The sequence below is a fragment of the Conger conger genome, chromosome 17 (genome assembly GCF_963514075.1).
Source record: "Conger conger chromosome 17, fConCon1.1, whole genome shotgun sequence".
Classification (NCBI taxonomy): domain Eukaryota; kingdom Metazoa; phylum Chordata; class Actinopteri; order Anguilliformes; family Congridae; genus Conger; species Conger conger.
The window spans coordinates 31,585,455-31,605,103 of record NC_083776.1 but is presented as its reverse complement, the minus strand read 5'-3'; the positions used below and the strand labels follow the sequence as shown (position 1 = coordinate 31,605,103).

Genomic DNA, 19,649 nt, shown 5'->3' with positions numbered 1-19,649 from the left:
GGGAAAACGTTGCAACAGATATGTCAAATTTGTATTTGTCTTCCTTCTGTTTACTCGTGCAGTAAATATATATTTTTTGTTGTTATTTTAAAAGAGCAGGCAGTGTGATGGACATTTCAGATGGGCATACTATATGATTATTTTTGAAGCTACACACAAGCATGAACTCTGTGTGTGCCTAGAGCCCTATCGCATGTGTATTTCACATTCTTACAGTGCCTTCAGATGTATCACCTGAGTGTGAAATGGGGTGTAGGAAGCGTGTCCGCTTTAGCACTGGTTAAATATGACCTGTTTGTTGAGTCAGACGCTTGACATAGTTCTCCTATTGGACTGCAGCTGCTCACTACAGAAAGACAGGTCAGGACTGTACACTGTCCCCTGCTTGTTTGCGTTTCGCTCACTGAAGGCAAATCGATGGGTTTGTTCAAAAAGTGGGTCTGGCAAAATCCCAAAAAACAGTGGAATCACGGCCAAAAATCCTGCCTTTTGCTTGGGCTGCTTCATGTATCTAGGCCCCCGTGACGCTGGCCACCAAAATCCTGCTTCCATACTGATGGAGTCCAATGACTGCTGCAAATGTTTATTACAAGAAGGATTACAAATGTATTTAATTCCCCCCCCCCCCCCCCCCATCTTATTTTTATGGATGTTTGCAAGCAATTATCCAATACAAAGTGTACAACAGGTACACTTGCTTCTGTTTTGTGAATCAGGAAGGGCTATAGCCACAGAGCTCTATTCACTCAGTGGATGTAACAAGAAGCAGCAAGTGACACAATTTGGAATAACTATACTGTGGCATTATTTTCTTTAACTTTCTTATTTACAAAGCTGACACCTGCTTAGCTTCAGTAGTTTGACATGAGACTGTCACAGGGTGATTTTGTGGCTTTGCTTCAGCAGTTTGAAATTATACCGGAATAGTGTGATATGGCTGCTGAGCATCAGTGTTTTTACATGAGTAGGGTGCAGGGTCATGTACTGATATGGCTGATTCGCTTCCGTAGAATGACATTGGAAGAGTGGTGTGGCTGCTTAGCTTCAGCAGTTTGACATGAGATGGGTGCAGACAGGTATGGCTGATTATGAGAAGGGTACAGACGGGTATGGCTGGTTAGCTTCAGCAGTATGACTTGTGAAAGGTACAGACAGGTATGGCTGGTTAGCTTCAGCAGTTTTATATGAGAAGGGTGCAGAGAGGTATTGCTGATTATGAGAAGGGTACAGACAGGTATGGCTGATTATGAGATGGGTACAGACAGGTATGGCTGATTATGAGATGGGTACAGACAGGTATGGCTGATTATGAGATGGGTACAGACAGGTATGGCTGATTATGAGATGGGTACAGACAGGTATGGCTGATTATGAGAAGGGTACAGACAGGTATGGCTGCTTAGCTACAGCAGTTTGATATGGGAAGAGTCCTGGGTGGGACAGCTGCTGGTGATGGTATTTGAGTCGTAGCACATTGGGTATTGGGGACGTGGAGATGGAGACATCAACCAAAGTGAGCTTCCTCTGAGCAGCTACAGCCTCTCACCTGCTGCGTGTGACTCTGCAGGAGGATCGCATGTGCTCAGAGTGACCGAGGAGCACGGCCTGATGCACATTCTACCCACAATGCATCTCCTGCACAGCTACTGTGCAAATCCATCTCTCCTGGAGACAGCTCGCCAAACAAAGGCCTCTGATTAGCTTTGTGTTCCATGTTAGCCCCACTGTATTTTGAGGAGCTTGACTGAGCATTCGAAGGCATTTCTGTATTTATACCTGAAAGGGGCTCTTAATGTTGTCTCGGTAGGATGTAGCCCGGGGGACTGTGTTTTTCACAGTGTGGGGCATTTGCTCAGAGTGAGGTGCGTTCCGGCACCATGTATTTAAAGGGAAAGCCTGAACATTGCTTCTGTTCTTTAGTTCTTGCTGACTTGGACTTTGGGGAAAGTGAGTTTAGCTTGAGTGACTGTTCACTGTTTGTTTGTTTCTCTGTTCCCCTTGTCGTGCTGGCTAGCAGTTTGTGTTCTCAGTCAACCTGTTTTTTTTGTTTGTTTTTTTTTACCTGCTACAGTTGAATTTTTGCTGGTGTGCGCATGGGGCCTTGTTGGTCTTGGTTATGAGATGTAGTTAATTATCATCGGATCATTCTGTTATTATGTTCGGCTCTTCCGTGAGGAATTGCTGCTGCCGCACCAGCGATTCTCCGCGACTCTGCACGGGCCCGTCTGACAAACGACGAGAAAGATCTTCTCTTTCTTTTCCCTCCCTCAGTGTGGCTCAGGGCGTTAACACCCGGTAATGGCACTCAGCAGAATTAACACTGGAAAATGTCACTCAGCAGAAACGTCGCGGTCCTGGTTCCTCTTCCCGCGCGCTCGGTGCCCTGTGGTACGAAGCGCCAGATGTCCGGCCAGCTGCTCGCAGTGCTCATAGCGGTTGTTTGCTCTTGTGTATTAGCAGCAGGCAGGCCCACCCTGGTCCCAGTGTGTGTTTTAGTTATGATCTAGCTGTGCCCGGTTCTCTCAGACAGCCATGTGTGGAGAGCCGGCGCTGGTTGCCCTTCTCTGGCCTCTGTTGAGCGGTTGTGAAGCTGCCCCCCCCCCCCCCCCCTAGGGCTGCTGGCGCATTTAGGGGTGATTCTCCCCTCGGCTTTGCTGTCGTCTTGTGTTTCCCCCGGCCCTCCCGTAGTTCGGTGTGCTACGTGAGGGTTTGACCACTGCCCTGATCGCTGCCCTGTGACAACTGCTGCTTGTGTTGTTCGCTGGCTTCTCCAACTGCCGACAACGTGCCACTCTCTCGCGAGGTCTGTCACATAGTGTGGTCCTCTCTGGTGAGGTCTGTCACATAGTGTGGGCCTCTCCAGCCAGCAGTGTCACACCAGGCTTTAACATCTCTGGGTCATGCTGACAATTACAACCTATCGTAGTTATACTTGACAAACCTAGCAGTCTCTGTGAAACAATGTGTCATGTAAATTATTTTTTCCTCCTCTTTGCCTCTCTAATTGCATACGTCAATCAACCCAACCATGGTTTTGTCACATTTTCTTCTACATTTTAATGCCAATTCTAAACCGACATATATATATATTTATTATTATTTTTGCCGTAGCGGAAATCCTTAAAAGGGCAACTTTGTAAAAATACCAAAAAAATACAAAGGACATTTTCTGGGGAGGGAGATGTCAGGAGCACTCAGTGGCTTGGATGAAGCACGCTTGTCAGATTTTGAGATAAATTTTCCTGGGCCCAGACCGTATCATCTGTCTCACATTAAGCTCTCACCAAAAAGACCTGGAGTAGTCCGCTGTCCCACAGTGTGAAAAACTGCCCTTATGGCAATGTCTTTTGAAGGCAAGGTTACCCTGGAAACTGTTGTCTCTTGTATTTTCTGTGTGACGACCCTTCTGTGTGGAAGCGGACACACTTAACATCAACCTGGCAGTTGGATAAAATGACATTAAAAATAGGTCTGTGTGAGCTAATGCCATTGTGACCTTTGTCGCATGAGCCTATCCATTGTTTCTCTATTACTGTGGCATTAGCGGTCACATTGGCGTCTGCTGTTTGTGCAGGAAAGTGGATTTACTGGCAAATGGGATTATGAGCAACACTGCAGTCAAAAAAAATGTAAGACGGGAAAAGATCATCTCAATATTTATTTGCACAATGTGATAAAAATCTAAAACAAACACAGACCTGTACTGCATTCAGTTCAATTCATACACTTTTATCAGTTTGATATGGATCTGTTACCTGCCTCAGTGGTCTGGCATAATAATTATTTCAGGCCTTTTTAAATAATAAGCATGCCTTTCCAAAATGAATAACAACAGCTCATTTTTACATACTTTTGTTTTGATTCATTATAAAAATATACTCTGTATGTACAAAACATTGCATAATATACATAGTATGTTTTACAAACTTGATACAATCAAATTAGGACTTACACCAACATTTCAAAATGTCAATACACAAATATTTCATAAATGTATATATTCTCTTATTTAAAGCCAAAAATTAAATAACTTTAAGCCCCTACAGTGATGAGGCTTTATTTTGAATTCTCACGGAAAATTATAAATTAATCTGACGCGTTTGTAAAGCTTTACACGTCATTAGTGGGGCACCGCGTCGTGGTAGGCGCATACACTGGTGCAGTAATCTCGTCAATTTCCTGCACCATGACAGGTAGTGGTGGGGAAACCAGCACGTAATCGTACTCCTTGTGCAAAACTTTTTCATATACGCTCTGCAAGCCCACAGTCTTGGGTATGTGCGCCTGGTAGTAGTTGTCTCGACGCAAGGTGTCACGCGGCAGCGAGGCTGTCTTGGCGAAGGTGGTCAGGTGGCCCTGGGAGGGCGTAGCTGTGGCCCTCACGGCCGACGGGCTCCAGCACCGGTCGGAGTGACCGAGGATCTTACATTCGCTCGTGCACGCCCACAAACCTGAAAAAAAAGACAAGAGAAGTTGTTACCAAACCGCACGACCGTACAATTGCTGCACGTAGATTTCAGAGAAACTACCGGTGTGTTCTTTAACAAACAGGCTTTGCATATGTTCGTGCTAACCCAGTTTATTGTTTAGTTCACTGAGCGGAATATTAGCCTAGTAGCCTAGGCTACGGTAGCCTACCATTTCCTCCATTTCATGCGATGTATAGAATAGCTACACTTGCGTTTGGACTTTTTGCTTAAAATGAATATATTCCATTAGCTCATTAAGCAGGAATATTCAGAACTCACCACTTTGGACGATGACTGAGTCTTTCTTGATGCCGTCTCCACTGATGTCAGAGTCGCTGTCGTTGAAGTCGCTATCTCCTTTCCCGCTGTCCTTTCCACTGAATTGAGGGTCTCTAGCTGAGATGGTTGTATAGGAATTGCCCTTCCATATTGTGATTGGTCTGACAGCTTCTTTTCCGTAACCAGGTAACGTAGAATAACCCTGTTGAAAAGAACAGACACGTTATTAATATGAATACAACTGCAGCAACAGTAACAGGAAAAACCAGAGACGAACGTAAGTCAGCAGAGACACAAAGTCACAATCACTGACCTCAAATTTGCCTGTACGGATTCTGTTTTCGGGCTCATAGACGCACGTCGTTTCGTGGCCGTCTTCTGGGTCAATCTCTGCAGTGTGAGGACTGGCGAATGGGGATTTATTGGTAAACGCGCGAGACTCGAACACATTGCTGCCACCGTGGCTGGACACGAGCGCGTGGCCATTGTTTTTCGCGTTCTCCAGGTGGGGCATGTCAACCGTGTCCTGAAAACCACCACTTTTCTTCTGCCGTTTGCGCCGATTGCAAGTAGTGGCGATTAGTATGATTGCCAGCAGGAGCAGCGAGCAACTCCCAGCTAGAACCACAATGATTACAATTGACGTGTCCCAGTGAATTGGCCCTTCCTCGGCGTTTTGTCTAACCACGGTGCGGTCGCTGGGGGGAGCCCCAGCAACGACAGTGAAGCGGATAGTTGCAGTGGAAGTCAGCGAAGGTCTCCCATTGTCATTGACTATGATATAGATTTTCAGACTTTCGTTAACATCGTAGTTCAGTTCACGATTCAGGCGAATCTCCCCTGTGGCTCTGTTGATGGAGAACACGGAAGCCTCTGCTTTCATAATTTGGTATGACATCTCGGCATTTACACCGTCGTCGGCATCGATTGCCTTTATCTGGGTTATAACGTAACCTGAAGGCGCATCTTTTGGTAGAAGGATTTCAGCAGATCCATTATTGAGTAGGGGTTGCGTGATGGAAGGTGCGTTGTCATTCTGATCAACTATTTTTAGATTGATGACTGCACTACTGTGGAGCTGCGGCGACCCCCCGTCGCTCGCCTGGATTCGGAGCTCCAGATGTTTCATTACTTCGTAATTGAAACTTCTCAGGGCATATATCGAACCTGTAGCCGGATCTAGAGACACAAACGTAGATACAGGCGAGCCCATAACGTAAGAGTCTAAAAGCCTGTAGCTGACTTTACCATTGTGCCCCAAATCAAGGTCCCGCGCCACTACGGTGGTGATGTACGCGCCTGGCGCATTGTTTTCCACCACTGAAACTTCGTACACTGGCTTGCTGAACAGAGGGGCGTTGTCGTTCTCGTCGCTCAGCCTAATGGTGTACTGCGTGATGGTTCTGAACGGAGGGGAGCCCAAATCTTCGGCTACCACTGTTAAGTTATACTCGGCTATCTTTTCCCTGTCCAGGAATGCCGTGGTGACGATCATGTAACTGTCCTCGTAAGCCTGCTGAAGTTTGAAATGGTCGTGTCCGTACAGGGTGCAGTGAACCTGCCCATTCTCTCCGGAGTCTCTGTCCGAGGTGCTGATCAGCGCCACAAAGCTGTCTTTTGCCGCTGCCTCTGTAATGTAAGCAATCCCCGCCGTGATGGAAGTCATCGGCGTAATACTGATTTCTGGGGCATTGTCGTTCACGTCTTGGACGTGAATAACTATTTTACACATTGAGGGTGTCGGATTGGGACCCAAATCATACGCCTGTACGTCTAATTCGTAGGTTTTCTTGTTCTCGAAATCAATTGGGCTCTGGAGCGTTAAGCGCCCGGATTTTCGGTCCACTTTAAAAAGTTGCCTGATCTCAACAGATACCTGATTCCCGAACCCGTATACAACTTCACCGTTTAAGCCCTCGTCAGGGTCGACTGCATTTAAGTCCAACAACAGGAATCCGACTGGCGCGTCTTCCAGTATGTCTACCGAAAAATTGTTCTGATCGAAAACTGGACTGTTGTCATTGAAGTCTTTCACCTTGACATTTATCCTGGTGGTGCCAGACCTGGATGGATTCCCGCCGTCGGTAGCAACAAGCTCCAGCACATAGGACGACTGTGTCTCTCTGTCCAGCTGTTTCATTAGCACCAGCTCCGCAGATTTAACCCCATCCGCTCTGATCAGCACATCAATGGTAAAATGGCTATTAACGGAAATTTGGTAGCTTTGAATGTAGTTTGTGCCCACGTCCTCGTCCACGGCAACATCCAAGGGAATTCTGGAACCCACCGCGGCATTTTCTAAAATCTCTAGTGTCGTTTCCTTGTTGGGGAACTCTGGAGAGTTGTCATTAATGTCCTTGACCTCCACTTCGACGTGGATCAGTTTGAACTGTTCTTTAGAAAAGCTCACAACGTCGAAGGCGATGAGACACTGAGGAGTGTGCTTGCAGATCCGCTCCCTGTCGATTCTTTCACCGATGGTGAGCTGCCCGTCGCTCTCTCTCAATCTGATAAAGGACGCGTTGGACTGTTTCATCATCCGAAAATTGGTCTTGGTGCCCATGGAAGGATTTAAGGACATGTCCTTGGCAAGGACTCCGATAACAGTATCAGGAGCATCTTCTTCGTAGGTCTGGTATTTCACGGTCTTACCCTCAGTGAAAGTGGGTAAAACAGCCAAAGTGTGCAACAAAGTGAAAACGAGCATCCACCTATGCCAGACCGTTAAAACGCCTCGCATTCTTTTGGAGCCCATATTAGTCGGTTAACTAATCTAAACAACTTCACTCCGCTTTACTGTTTATTAAAACAAAGCACTTGTCAAGTTTAATTTGTCTCTGGTCAGCGCGTCAGGTTGTCTGAACCTGGAATGAATGTTGCTGCGTAACGCGCGCGCACATGCACTACTAGTTTTCTGAACCCTTTCACGCGACTCCAGAAACTGCAGTGGCGGGGAGGTTTATAGAGAGCCGCATGCAAATGAGATGAAGTGTGACCAATCCCCTGCTTTGAAATTAAAAATGGGACTTTTAAAAGACCTCTAAGCCTATTTGGAAATTCCTTGAATGTGCAAAGAACTTGGCACCGAAATTAAAATGCAGCGCTTGTTTTCAGATTGTATTTTGCTTGCTTTTGCCTCCCTTGCTCTGCTATGGGCTACTGCATATGCCTGAAAAAGTGTTTATGATGTGCTAGCCTGTTGAAGAATCATTATTAACACTTTGATGACGATAATTAAATAATGATATGTATTTTTAATAGCACTACGAATAATAGATTATGATAATGGCTATACTACTACTACTACTACTACTACTACTACTACGAATAATGACAAGGGTTTTTTGATAATAATGAAATCCTCAGTCTACCCTTTACTCATATTTCATGTAGTATAATATATGGGTGTTTATTCGCGTGTTTGTGAGCTTTTTTCATGTAATTAATCCCCTAAATCTATATTGCTATTTTTATTTCCCCTTGTGTCTTGCAATCCAATAAATGCTCACGGTTTTGCAAAAAAATTTTTTAGCAGTTTAAAATGGATTTATTTAAATCATGCCCCTGAATGTTTTACTCACGCGATAGTATCATGAGACCAATAATTTGCTTTTCAGGTTTTTGTCGTTGGGTCGTTTTATGCATGTCACTGATTATACGATTTCTCCCCAACCTTCCCCGCTAGCAGGTGAAGAAACCCCGTTTCAAATAGGATTTGGCTTAAGAGCCGGGAGATTTAGACGGATTTCTATAGTCAGATTATATCAAAGGCTTATGAACCCCTCGTTAGCAGTAAAGATATAATAGCATAGTGGGGTATCCCATTGGAACCATCAACGTCTGTATTATTCCAGCATGGCAGTCTATAGGGAGAGGAACTTTCAACTGTTTCTACGGAGGCCTGCGCCTAAGTTGAATATAATGAGCGCGCGCCACATGCAGCCATTGTGCCGCCTCATTCAGCACCAATCACTGCCATAACTCTTTCTCTAAACGACGATGAGTGCTGAATTGCACGGGACTGTGGAACTCATATTAAAATACATTTAGGGACCGAGCAAGCCCGTCACGGGTATTTAAGGGATTTTCTCTTTGTGTTTCCTTGAGACCTTTCTGAGAAGCTACACTTGCCGCCCCAACAGAAGGGCCGGGCCTTAAGCTGGCATGAACCAATGGCAAAGGAACCATCTGCCCCCCAGACCAAGGCGAGACAGTGGATGTGTTAAAACAATCTGAGAGTGAAAGGATAGCGTACCGCGATCAAGGTGCACAGAAGCTTGAATCAGAGAATAGATTATTTTATGTTGATGTTGGCAAATATCAGAGACTCCATAAAGCTCTTGACTATTGTCTGTACTGACATAGCCACCGAGTCCATGAGGAAAAAATGCTTCGGGTGCGTTTAAGGGGAATGGGGGTTATGGCTATTCAAAATGTGTATGGGCTTGCACACATACATCCAATAAAACACATTGAGTTTCAAGAGAAGCCTATACATTTTCAGCTCACTAATCTCTCGTCCACAGTGCGCCTCGAGGAATACGATGGTAATCTACATTTGTGGTGCTCAGTGAGAGGCAGATTCTTTGAAAAAAGATTGCTATCAGAAGCGTATTACAGAGTGTTGAATCTCCACTGGACGGATTATGTTACTTGTGGGAGATCTCGTGCTTTTAAGATCTCTTTAGAATGCCAGACAGACTTTCTCCAACTGAGCTGCCTTTTGTGAGCCGTCTTTAGAACTTCAACATACATCTATTCTCTCACGTGATTGTTGTGTCAATCTTGCCGTCTGCACGCGAGTTCTACAATGGTGGAATTAGACCAAGCCACGAAATCCATCTTTTATTCCCAAAGAATATTAGCATTTTCTTAAAAAAAAAAAAAAAAAAAACGAAAATACGGGAGGGAGCCGGACATTGTGTCCACATTTGTTCACGTGATTGCCAGGCTGTTGTTGTCTAAGTTGCTCGTATGAGTCGTTCTTTTGAAGGGGCTTATTTCTTTTTGTATGATAACGAAGTGATTTAGCCCTTTGTTTGGGGGGGGGGGTCTTAAACGCCTAGTTCATGCGGGCGCGGCGTTTATCTGAGATCCCCACGGCTTCCCAATCTAGCGAAACCCAGGCAACCTTTGCATACTTCACTCGTGTGCCATTACACTATCAGCTAATTGCTCTTTAACACAATTTATGGCTCTAAATTGTGATTACGCTTCTTGCACACTTTAACTAATATCATGTCATGTAAGTTGCTAGACGTTGAAAGATTTAAAGCAGACAAAGTGAAATGCATATTCTTAATACTACTAGGCCTACTACTACCACTAATAATAATAATTATTATTATAATTAATTAACATTATATTATTAGGATATTATTGTTGGTATCATATAAATCCGTAAAAATATGTTAGGTTAACGCACGCACCCACACACCATAGGCTACGCACACTTTCTTGTGTGAAAGGCATTTAACACGAATAACCTTATTTTAAATTGGCTTCAGAAGAGGTCGGTGGAGCCATTATGATGGAGTATTTGATTGTCCTCTCCTTATTAATTTCCGAAAGTGCCGCACAAATCGGTCAGAACGTCATGCTTCATTACGTTTGCTGCATATAGCATCAGTGTATGTAGCCTATGTGTATCTAGCGATATTGGAAGCATCCAAAAAGTGCCAGCACTAAATGGCGAGTGTAACTTCTGACTTGTTATAACCCTATTGCATTCAGCAAGCTAAGTTTTCTATTAGGCTGCAGATTCTTCTGCTCTTGCCATCTGCCACCTGAAAGTGAAACGAAGCGTGGAATATCTGGATAGACCCAATTAGAAAACAAAATGGTTAACAACTCATGAATACAACTTTTAAACTGCAAGTAAAGGGGGGGAAACTACGAGCTTGGAATATCCTAAGAAATCTGTCTCAAACCACGCCCTCTTTTCTTCCAGTTCATTTCCAGCATTATCCACAGAGACGGCGGCTTTGTGCCCTTACCGCAGCAATCTGTGCTGCCCACCCCGCCAGATTTCTAATGATTTTCCAATGATGATTTAAGAGTCTTTGTCGTCCTCGATTCTTTCATTTCTTCGCGGCCTTTTGAATATTATCGCCTTTTGTCTGATGCTCGCCTCATCGACTTCATTGCTATACGGCGTTTGTGTGAAAAATCCAACCAGGTCACGAGAGAACACATTAAGGCCCACAAGTTAAACAGAATAAAAGAATGATAATGCGTCAGTGGGATCAGGGTCAGGACTGCAGCCCTTACCAATAAATTAAAGGCGACAGTATAGCACTATAGTATAACACAGTAGAGCCACTGGCTGTCAAAATGCACCCTGCCTTCACAGCGTTTTTGTCTTCAGCATTTTATAGGCAAAGCGTAGATGCAACTGTCAACCGTCAACCTCCTGTAGTAGGCTTAATGGATAATATTTATCTATACGAACCGAATTTCGCCGTATCTGAAGTCTCGACAGGTGCTACAACGTAAAACGTTAAATCTAACGTTACATTGTGTCAAGTGTGTCAAGGTGGTACAATATCTCAGTTTAAAAGGCTAAGAGAAACAACGGTCTTTGTTTTGGTGCTAGGGGTTCTCAACTCTAACCAGTGTTAACAAAAGCTGACTCTGTGGGTATTGAGATGACGTCGCGTGCCTTTGCGTCAATCACACGAGGCTCGCGTGTCTTTCTGTGCTCTGATGAGTGTCTCATCGGTTCTTCACAGTAAATCTTCCAGCGCCCCACTGGGCCCCAAAAAGAGGGGAGCGACAGCGAACATCGTTCAAACGCTGCATCCCTGAGCGCGCTGAACACACGTAACAGAGATTAATAGGCACATATTGTGCTTCAGAAATCCAAATGCCGAACACGTAATGCGTGCATGTAGTTATATTTCTTCAGCTATGGTTGTATAGGTAACGTCTATTCCGAATATTGTCAAGCCCCCCGCCCCCCGCACACAATTGTCTAATAACACGTGTTGTAAGTTAATGAAGCACGACTCTATGTATCCAAGAAAATGTGTTCTCGCAAGATAACTAGGCTGCTCATTTGCCGATTGCATCATCTATTCTTGGTTTGTATTATTACAAAGCGCTTTAGGATTCCTGACATCTATGTAAAACATTTCTGATCATGCACATTATCAAGGCATCATCCTGATATTTCAAGGAACTCAAGAAGCTCTTCAAAGTTGTGTGTATGTCTTTATTTAAATAAACATTTAGATACTGTAGTGTGTGTTTAGCGTCACGTGTGAAATCTTTAATATATATTTCCCTCTCAACCTCAGAAAACATATCCAGTCATACAAGAACAATATCTGTGGTATCAAAACAGGATCAATGTGTACTCTGGTATTCTTCTGTGCTGGTTTGTGCCACACATAAGTCTCCCTGGGGTGTAAATAATTGCTGTTTGAAAATAAATACAGTGAAATAATTAAGAAAACAAAGCTCTTAGAAGACACAAAGTAAATTTACTGATTTTCATAATAAATATTTAAAGACTTGGCCCTGATTGTTTGTTTGTGTCTGTGAGATTATATGGGGAAGCTGTTCAGACACACTTATGAAAATATGTTTTTAAAATTCTTGCCATCAAATCCCAAAAGAGACATGAGCCCAGAGGCAATGTGTGCTATTTTTGGTTAGAGAAGATCTCTCAGATGATTAATTTACTCTTAATTCAAAAGTAATGTGAAACAGTACCTGTGTGTTTCAGAGATCAGATTAACATAGCGTGTTGGCACATTGTGTGTGTGTGTGTGTGTGTGTGTGTGTGTGTGTGCGTGTTTATCTTGGGTCAGGGGTTTAAATCGATGGGAAAAGTTACATACATTCAGAAAGAGATACCACATTTATGGATATAGTATTTAATTGATTCTACCACTAGTATTGAGACATTAAACAGGCTGAATATTTATCATCTTGGCTGAGAGCCATATCCCAGTGTTCAGAGCAACTCTTTGAGAACCCCCCCCCCCATTCTCACAACAGAAAATACACAAATAATGTCAGACAAGAGACAGAAAATTAAAAATACAGAGAAAGGAAGAGAGGATCAGTATCTACTGTTCCTCAAAGAGTCGAGACAAAGTGAACCGCTGATGGAAAACCCAACTGTCTGAGCCTTGGCAGAAGCCCCCAAGGAGCCGCTGTTGTGTTAATCCTCGTGCAGTCGGCCTGTTTCTTCCAACGGAATGCGCTTTTGTTTTAAAAGTGTCACACATGGCAATATTATGACTATCAGCTGCGAGCGAGTCTGCACCGTGTGAAGCGGGTTTGAAGGCATGTTTCATCTCCAGCCTGTGCATCAGATAGGAACAGAAACTTCTCCTTCTTTTGTTCCTCAAAAAAAGAGGGAAAGTTTTTTTCGCGGGGCAGGAAGCCGGTTGTGGGAACTGAGAGAGCACAGGGGTATCTGATGAACAATCAGCGCAGAAACACAAGTGTGTTTTTCCTACCAAGCAGTATGGGAGCTGATTAGTTCGAAAAAATAAATGGGGAAAAAAAAAACAAAGGCGAAAAACTACATCACGAAAGTGGATGTCACTTCATGACATGCCTCAGAAGCCTGTGTATCTGTGTGGCTTTGCATCGCGTCTGGAGTTTGTGGCAATGTTCCGGCTCCAAGAAAGAAACACCATGCTGGAGTCTGTGGTGTTTGCGCTGGTTCTGCCGTGTGCTCTGTTCAGGAAAATTGAGTTATTTTAATCCGTGTAGCTTTTTAGTTGTGCTGGATCTGCACCAATCTAGTTAGTGACAATCAGTCACAGTGCCCTGTGTAGTGTGAATAAAGGCATGCCGAAGCCCCCCATCCATGATGTTTGTCACTCCCAGATACGAAGGCATCCAGAAATCAAACTAATCATGGCAGCCTGTAACGTAGTGGTTAAGGTACAGGTAAGTGGTTTGAATCCCGGTGTAGCCACAATAAGATCTGCACAGCCGTTGGGCCCTTGAGCAGGCCTTAACCCTGCATTGCTCCAGGGGAGGATTGTCTCCTGTTTTGTCTAATGAACTGTACGTCACCCTGGATAAGAGCGTCTGCCAAATGCCATTAATGTAATGTAATATAATGTAATGAAAAATTATTTCACATAAATAAATACATAAATTAGTAAATCATAATCTTAGAGATCAATACTGTGATGGAAAGAAGTGACTGGTTTAGTGAGAACAGTGGTCCATTGAGTTGATTGGTTGTTGGAGAGAATAAAGGCATCAAGGTTGAGTTGATTGGCTGTTGGAGAGAATTAAGACATCAAGGTTGAATTGATTGGTTGTTGGAGATAATAAAGACATTTTTACTGATGGAAGAGCCGCCATTTGGCTACAAATTCATCCCGGATTTCCAAAAAGGAATGAAACATCATCCGTGACATCTTGAGTATCCATTAATACATTCAGATCGTGTGCCCTCCGTCACACGTAGCTTCTTTGAGTGGAGTAATCAATTTCCGTATTGTTCTAATGATTAACACGGATCAATACCTTAAGCTCAGAGTACAAACCACAGAAGCTGCATGAAAACACGCTTCTTTGGTTTTCCAAACTCTTTCATTTAATTGATCAATTGCCAGCTGGTTAGCCAGTTAAGTTCTCCAGAATGCTCCTTTCCTCTTTCATATGAGGAGCTCAATGTTGGTCTCTTGGACATTATACCAGGCAACAGTATATATTTTGTAGACAGTGTGGATTTTGAATGAATGCAGCTAGGAATTATTCTCTCAATAGTGATGTGGAAAGAGGAGCTGTCCCACAGTCTCTGTGAAAAGCTAAAATGGCTCTTCAAGTTTCTGCAATGTATCACTACAATACTTTCGGGGATTGAAATGCAGTAATTCCCAAGAGAGGGAAGGTATAGTCCCAAGACAGACTTCAAGTAATTGAGCTGTAGTCTGTAAAGGGCACTAACTTATGCATACTGGATTGATTGAGTGATTGATTGAGTGATTGATTGGTTAATTGATTGACAGAAACTTTCCCATTGGAGTTGAACACTGAATGTGCTGACACCTGGTGACTGAAACCCAGCATCTGCCTGTGGGAAACAAGAATTTAAAGAACCAAAATGGAGACCAGCTAGCCCTGCATTCTGAGTAAATCTACGGAAAACATGTAAATGTATGTTTTTGATTGCCTTACATATAGTCTCAATTCTGGCTGGAAAAAAACAAGCATATTCATGAACTTGAGGGACCATAATTTGATGAAGCACAACTCAAGCCTATGGATATTGCAATAATACAAATGCACATGATTATGCTACATGGCCTTTCCCATTTGTCTGTATAAGTCAGTCTGTATAAGCCAAGACTGTATGTCAGTCTGTCTGTATAAACCAGTCTGTATAAGCCAAGACTGTATGTCAGTCTGTCTGTATAAGCCAGTCTGTATAAGCCAAGACTGTATGTCAGTCTGTCTGTATAAGCCAGTCTGTATAAGCCAAGACTGTATGTCAGTCTGTCTGTAAAAGCCAGTCTGTATAAGCCAAGACTGTATGTCAGTCTGTCTGTATAAGCCAGTCTGTATAAGCCAAGACTGTATGTCAGTCTGTCTGTATAAGCCAGTCTGTATAAGCCAAGACTGTATGTCAGTCTGTTTGTATAAGCCAGTCTGTATAAACCAAGACTTCTCTCCTGTCACTAGAGAGGTCACTGCTCAGAGAGATAAGTCATGCAGAGAGTGACTAAGGAAGGTCCCACTGTGGTACTAGACTGCACATGGGAAGAGCTCAACAGGTGCATTGAAATGCCTTTTTCTTTTTTCCATTGACTCAATTCAACACTTATTCTCAAGTGTGACTCCGAAGACAGAATGAATGAGGTCCAGTGCAGATGGCTCAAAACTAAAAGTGTCATCGGGTGAAACCGGTTTAATTAATGATGGGGTCAAATTTGGTGATTAAATGAACAATGTGGTAAAAACATTGATTGGGTCATATTAAACAAAAGTGCTAAAACAGCAGTCACAATGTGTGCCAGATATTATAGGAAGGACCGTAAGCTGAGCAAACCCCATGCCCGGACTTGTGACCCATGTCGCAAAATTTGTAGCAAAATTTAAAATAAATGGCTACGTATCTTCATTACTGGCCTAAAGAATCGTGCCCAGTCTCCATAGAAATGACTGCTTGCTAAATAATGGAAATGTAATCAAAGAATAGGCTGTACGGAGAATGGCCATTTTGTGGCAGATGGCTTCACATGCGCGCACAAGCTAAACGTCTCATAACCTCCTGCAGATGTTTCGGTCCATTCGAAGAGGGAGCAGGAAATCAGTAATATGCCGTAACCGAGTTGTCAAAAGGGAGAACAATTAACCTCTCTTTATTGCCGCCGCTTGGCGTCACGTCACTCTTTGCCACTTAAATTGTCAGTAATTGTGAACGGAGATGAAAGGCCGCACGCGGTGTTATTATAATGGGAGACTTAAACACTTAAAGAATAAGGGCACATTATGCAGCAAAGTGGACAGTGATATATTATGTCCTTTCATACGTAGGCTACCGCGAAGTTCAGCTATTCCACAACTTATTCTGTTTGAAACGGCCCATGAAGGTGACTGTGAAATAGACCCAAACTATGTGTACCGTGCATGAAGAACACAAAATCCAACTATATCAACACGTTATAATGTAAAATGTGACATATTGTATTACGAGGTCTTCATCGGAGCGCAACAGAATATTTGGCAATTTTGATAGTTTAGCCAACGGTTTGTCCAAAAACTCTTGAGCTTTCAAGCCCACGGCAATAGCCATCAGATTCAATGAACCCCCGTCATGTGTAGGCTATAAAGGCAAAGCAGGTTGCATTGCCATTCGTGTTGGCAAGGCTTTTCTCCACAACCTTTCATTGTGCTGGCCTGGAACTTTTACATTTTAGCTTCGACTATGCTACTTCTGGGACAGATGCAAGCCTGCGGGGTGGAATTAAAGTTCGCTACAAGAGGCAGGTGAAAATTTAAGTTGATAATGAGCCAAGACTAAATCGATAAAGACACAGTTATATATGACTCCAGTTTGTTTTATACAAAGGGTATCATGGTGTGCTCGCACTGCCAGAGGCTGGATAGTAGGTGGACACAGCACGGGGTTCATTGTTCCTAAATCACCCATAGCCAGTGCATGTGACTAAGAAAACTCATTAGCAACTCTGGCAAAGCTGAAAGTTATTTATAGCCACAATGCCGACAGAAATCAGGAGATTAAATGTACAGAACACAGTTAAGGAAAGCGTTTATTTTAAAAGCCTAACAAAATATTTACAGCTAGACTATCCCCTGTGGGTAAGCACCATTTAGCAGTGAGTGGAATATTAATTGAATTATTGACTATTGTAGACCTTCGGTCCTATATTCAACGAACAAATGAACTGCGCGACAATTTAATGTTGCTCTCAGTCTAAAACATAGCGTCCCACGTCTCCACACTGCAGTTTATCTACCAAACCGCGCTGAAATTTTCAGAGGTCATGTAATTCACCTTGATACCCGGATAAGAGAAGACAATAATAGCAGTGTGCAATGGGTACGTAAAATGAGACATTTATTGGTTTAATGTCGGAAATAGGCTTACATATTTCTTTAGCTCGGAATTCTGGTCAGGCATAATTAAAATGTTGGAAAGAACATAAAACACGAAGTATCTACAAAGTTCATGGCGTGGCATTACTCATAAAAGTAATAAAAGTATCAAATGAGCTAGAGACAAAAAATCCCTCCAAATTAAGCCATTGCATTTCTGAGATATAACAGATGGGACAAGTAAACACCGTCATCATTTGGTGCTCCTCGCTACAGGGGTTAAAGATGTGATAATTGCGCGCATTCTTCTGCTAAGGGAAATATGCCATCCAAGGCACGCGAGTTAGCGAGGAGTGGGTTGTTAAAAGGATGGTGCATTTTACAAAGAGGCAGAAGATTATGCAAATTGACCCTGAAAGACATCGCGGTAATACCTCATGCGGAGTAAATTTGCCACCTACGTGCTCACAGCCACAAAAGTGCAATCTGTTCATCAAACATGAGAGCATTATTTATTTTTCAGAGCTGGGCACATGGTAACAGTGTTTATTCGTCAAACATAAATAATGTTTTATGACATTTAAAAAATCTGAACAGAAGGCCCAACTTATCGCTTATTTGTGCATTTAATTCATTATGATTTCATATTTTGCTTTATATTGAGCTGCATACCCTACTGTTTTGCCTTCAACTAACATGTTGCCGAAGAAATTAAGTCCATATTACTTGACCAGAAAGACTGGCCTACTTTATGTTCGCAGAAAGAATATAAATTAACCGAAAATGATATTCTTAACGCCTGTCAGATTTTAATTAGGAAAGGCTGCTTTGCGATTAAAAAGAGTCTATCTTAGAAGACGTTATTAGTATACCCCTTTTAAGTGAAGAAAGATTGCTCTTTATGTTAAAAATACATGAAATATATAATTTAGGCAAATGCCCATGAGCTTTCCAGTGTAGTGTGATAGCCGGGTTTGCAGTTGACACAATATTTCTTCGTATTTGATAGTTTCAGGCTAGCCTGTATCTCTAAATGTTTTAAACTAAATATTTCAGGCTAGACTGATGTCTGCAACTGCTTTATTAAAAATGTCCAGTCGTCTGTATAAGGAAAAGCTAAGCCTTAGATAACACTCTTGGTTCTACAGAGAGTATTCATATTTCATCGTTGTAATATGTCTACCTCAGGTAGAATCCAAACTAAAAAAAGAAAAAACAGACAGTAGAACTTCAGGGAAACGATATTTTCTTTTATTTATTTATAAATTTTTTGCTTTTGGTGACAATTGCTTGAAGACAAAATATATCTAGTGAAGTCTCCTACTCAATATTGTTGGCTTAATCTTTCCTCTAAAAACTGCATTGCAGAGCCAGGTTATTGTTTGCTGTTGCCATTGGGTACTGCTTCCCAACTCAGTGTTTTCATTGGCTATGGTCAGTATCCTGTTATGAGTTGGTGCTTCCAAATGCTGCCATTTTTATCAATTTATTTGCATCATTGATATTAGCAAATACAAATACTTTGTTCTCCACAGCAAAAGCCTCCCAGTGGTTCAAATCTGTGAGTCATTGTAATGAACATTGTCGCTCCACCCGTTTAGATTTTGGGGTGGTGCCTAGCCCTAAAGCCCTAGCCCTAAAGTTTTAATGCATGGGCTTATAACGGAAGCTTCCCCCCCCCACCCCCCAGTGCTTCAGTCAGTCAGCCAGTGACATTTTCAGAAGGAAAGTGCTGTACTGCCCCTTGAATGTGCGATTTGGACATTTCCTCTGATGAATGTAGCTGTGCTCAGCTAGCTATGCTAAATTTAGCACTTCATTGTTTTTTTCCACCATTCTGGTGCAATCAGGCTTACCAGTTTGGGCATCGACCTGTCCATTTATTTTCCAGTGAAGAGAGAACCAAATATTGGGGACCACCTCCTGTAGTGCCCTCCATAACATTTGGGACAAAGACCCATCATTTATTTATTTGCCTCTCTACTCAACAATTTGAGATTTGTAATAAAGAAAATCACATGTGGTTAAAGTATGTGTTAGATTTGAATAAAGGGCATTTTTACAGCAGTGTATATACATAGTCATCCCCCCCATTTCAGGACGTCATAGTGTTTGGGACACAGCAATGTTATGTAAATGAAAGTATTCATCTTTAGTATTTTGTTGCATATCCTTTACATGATATGACTTCCTGATGTCTGTGACCTATCAACACAGTCTGAATATCTTATTTTCAGGTTGTCCTACACAACACTAAATACTAAAGCTAGGATCTCTATGGAATTTGTGGGTTGGGCCGAGATTCAGCTGTAAATGATACTGCTACAGAATGGAACACATTTGTTGGTTAAATGGCTTTAAGTC

At 42.7% G+C, this 19,649-nt stretch overlaps 1 protein-coding gene across 1 annotated transcript; it reads right to left on the bottom strand.

Annotated features, from left to right (window-relative positions):
* Positions 1-3,640: 3,640 nt before the first annotated feature.
* On the bottom strand, positions 3,641-7,663 carry si:ch211-199f5.1 (protocadherin-8). Its single transcript, XM_061226811.1, has 3 exons — positions 5,062-7,663; positions 4,749-4,950; positions 3,641-4,451 (listed from the first exon to the last, which is right to left on the bottom strand). Exons 1-3 carry the CDS (start codon positions 7,501-7,503, stop codon positions 4,111-4,113), a joined length of 2,985 nt encoding a protein of 994 aa, XP_061082795.1. The 5' UTR covers positions 7,504-7,663; the 3' UTR covers positions 3,641-4,110.
* Positions 7,664-19,649: the final 11,986 nt, after the last annotated feature.

Excerpts from the sequence above, each read along its gene's own strand:
- si:ch211-199f5.1 (XM_061226811.1), bottom strand. The coding sequence starts at position 7,503 with ATGGGCTCCAAAAGAATGCGAGGCGTTTTAACGGTCTGGCATAGGTGG. Across the intron at positions 4,951-5,061 it reads TCCGTACAGGCAAATTTGAG|GGTTATTCTACGTTACCTGG; the intron begins GTCAGTGATTGT and ends TCTTTTCAACAG. Across the intron at positions 4,452-4,748 it reads CTCAGTCATCGTCCAAAGTG|GTTTGTGGGCGTGCACGAGC; the intron begins GTGAGTTCTGAA and ends CTTTTTTTTCAG.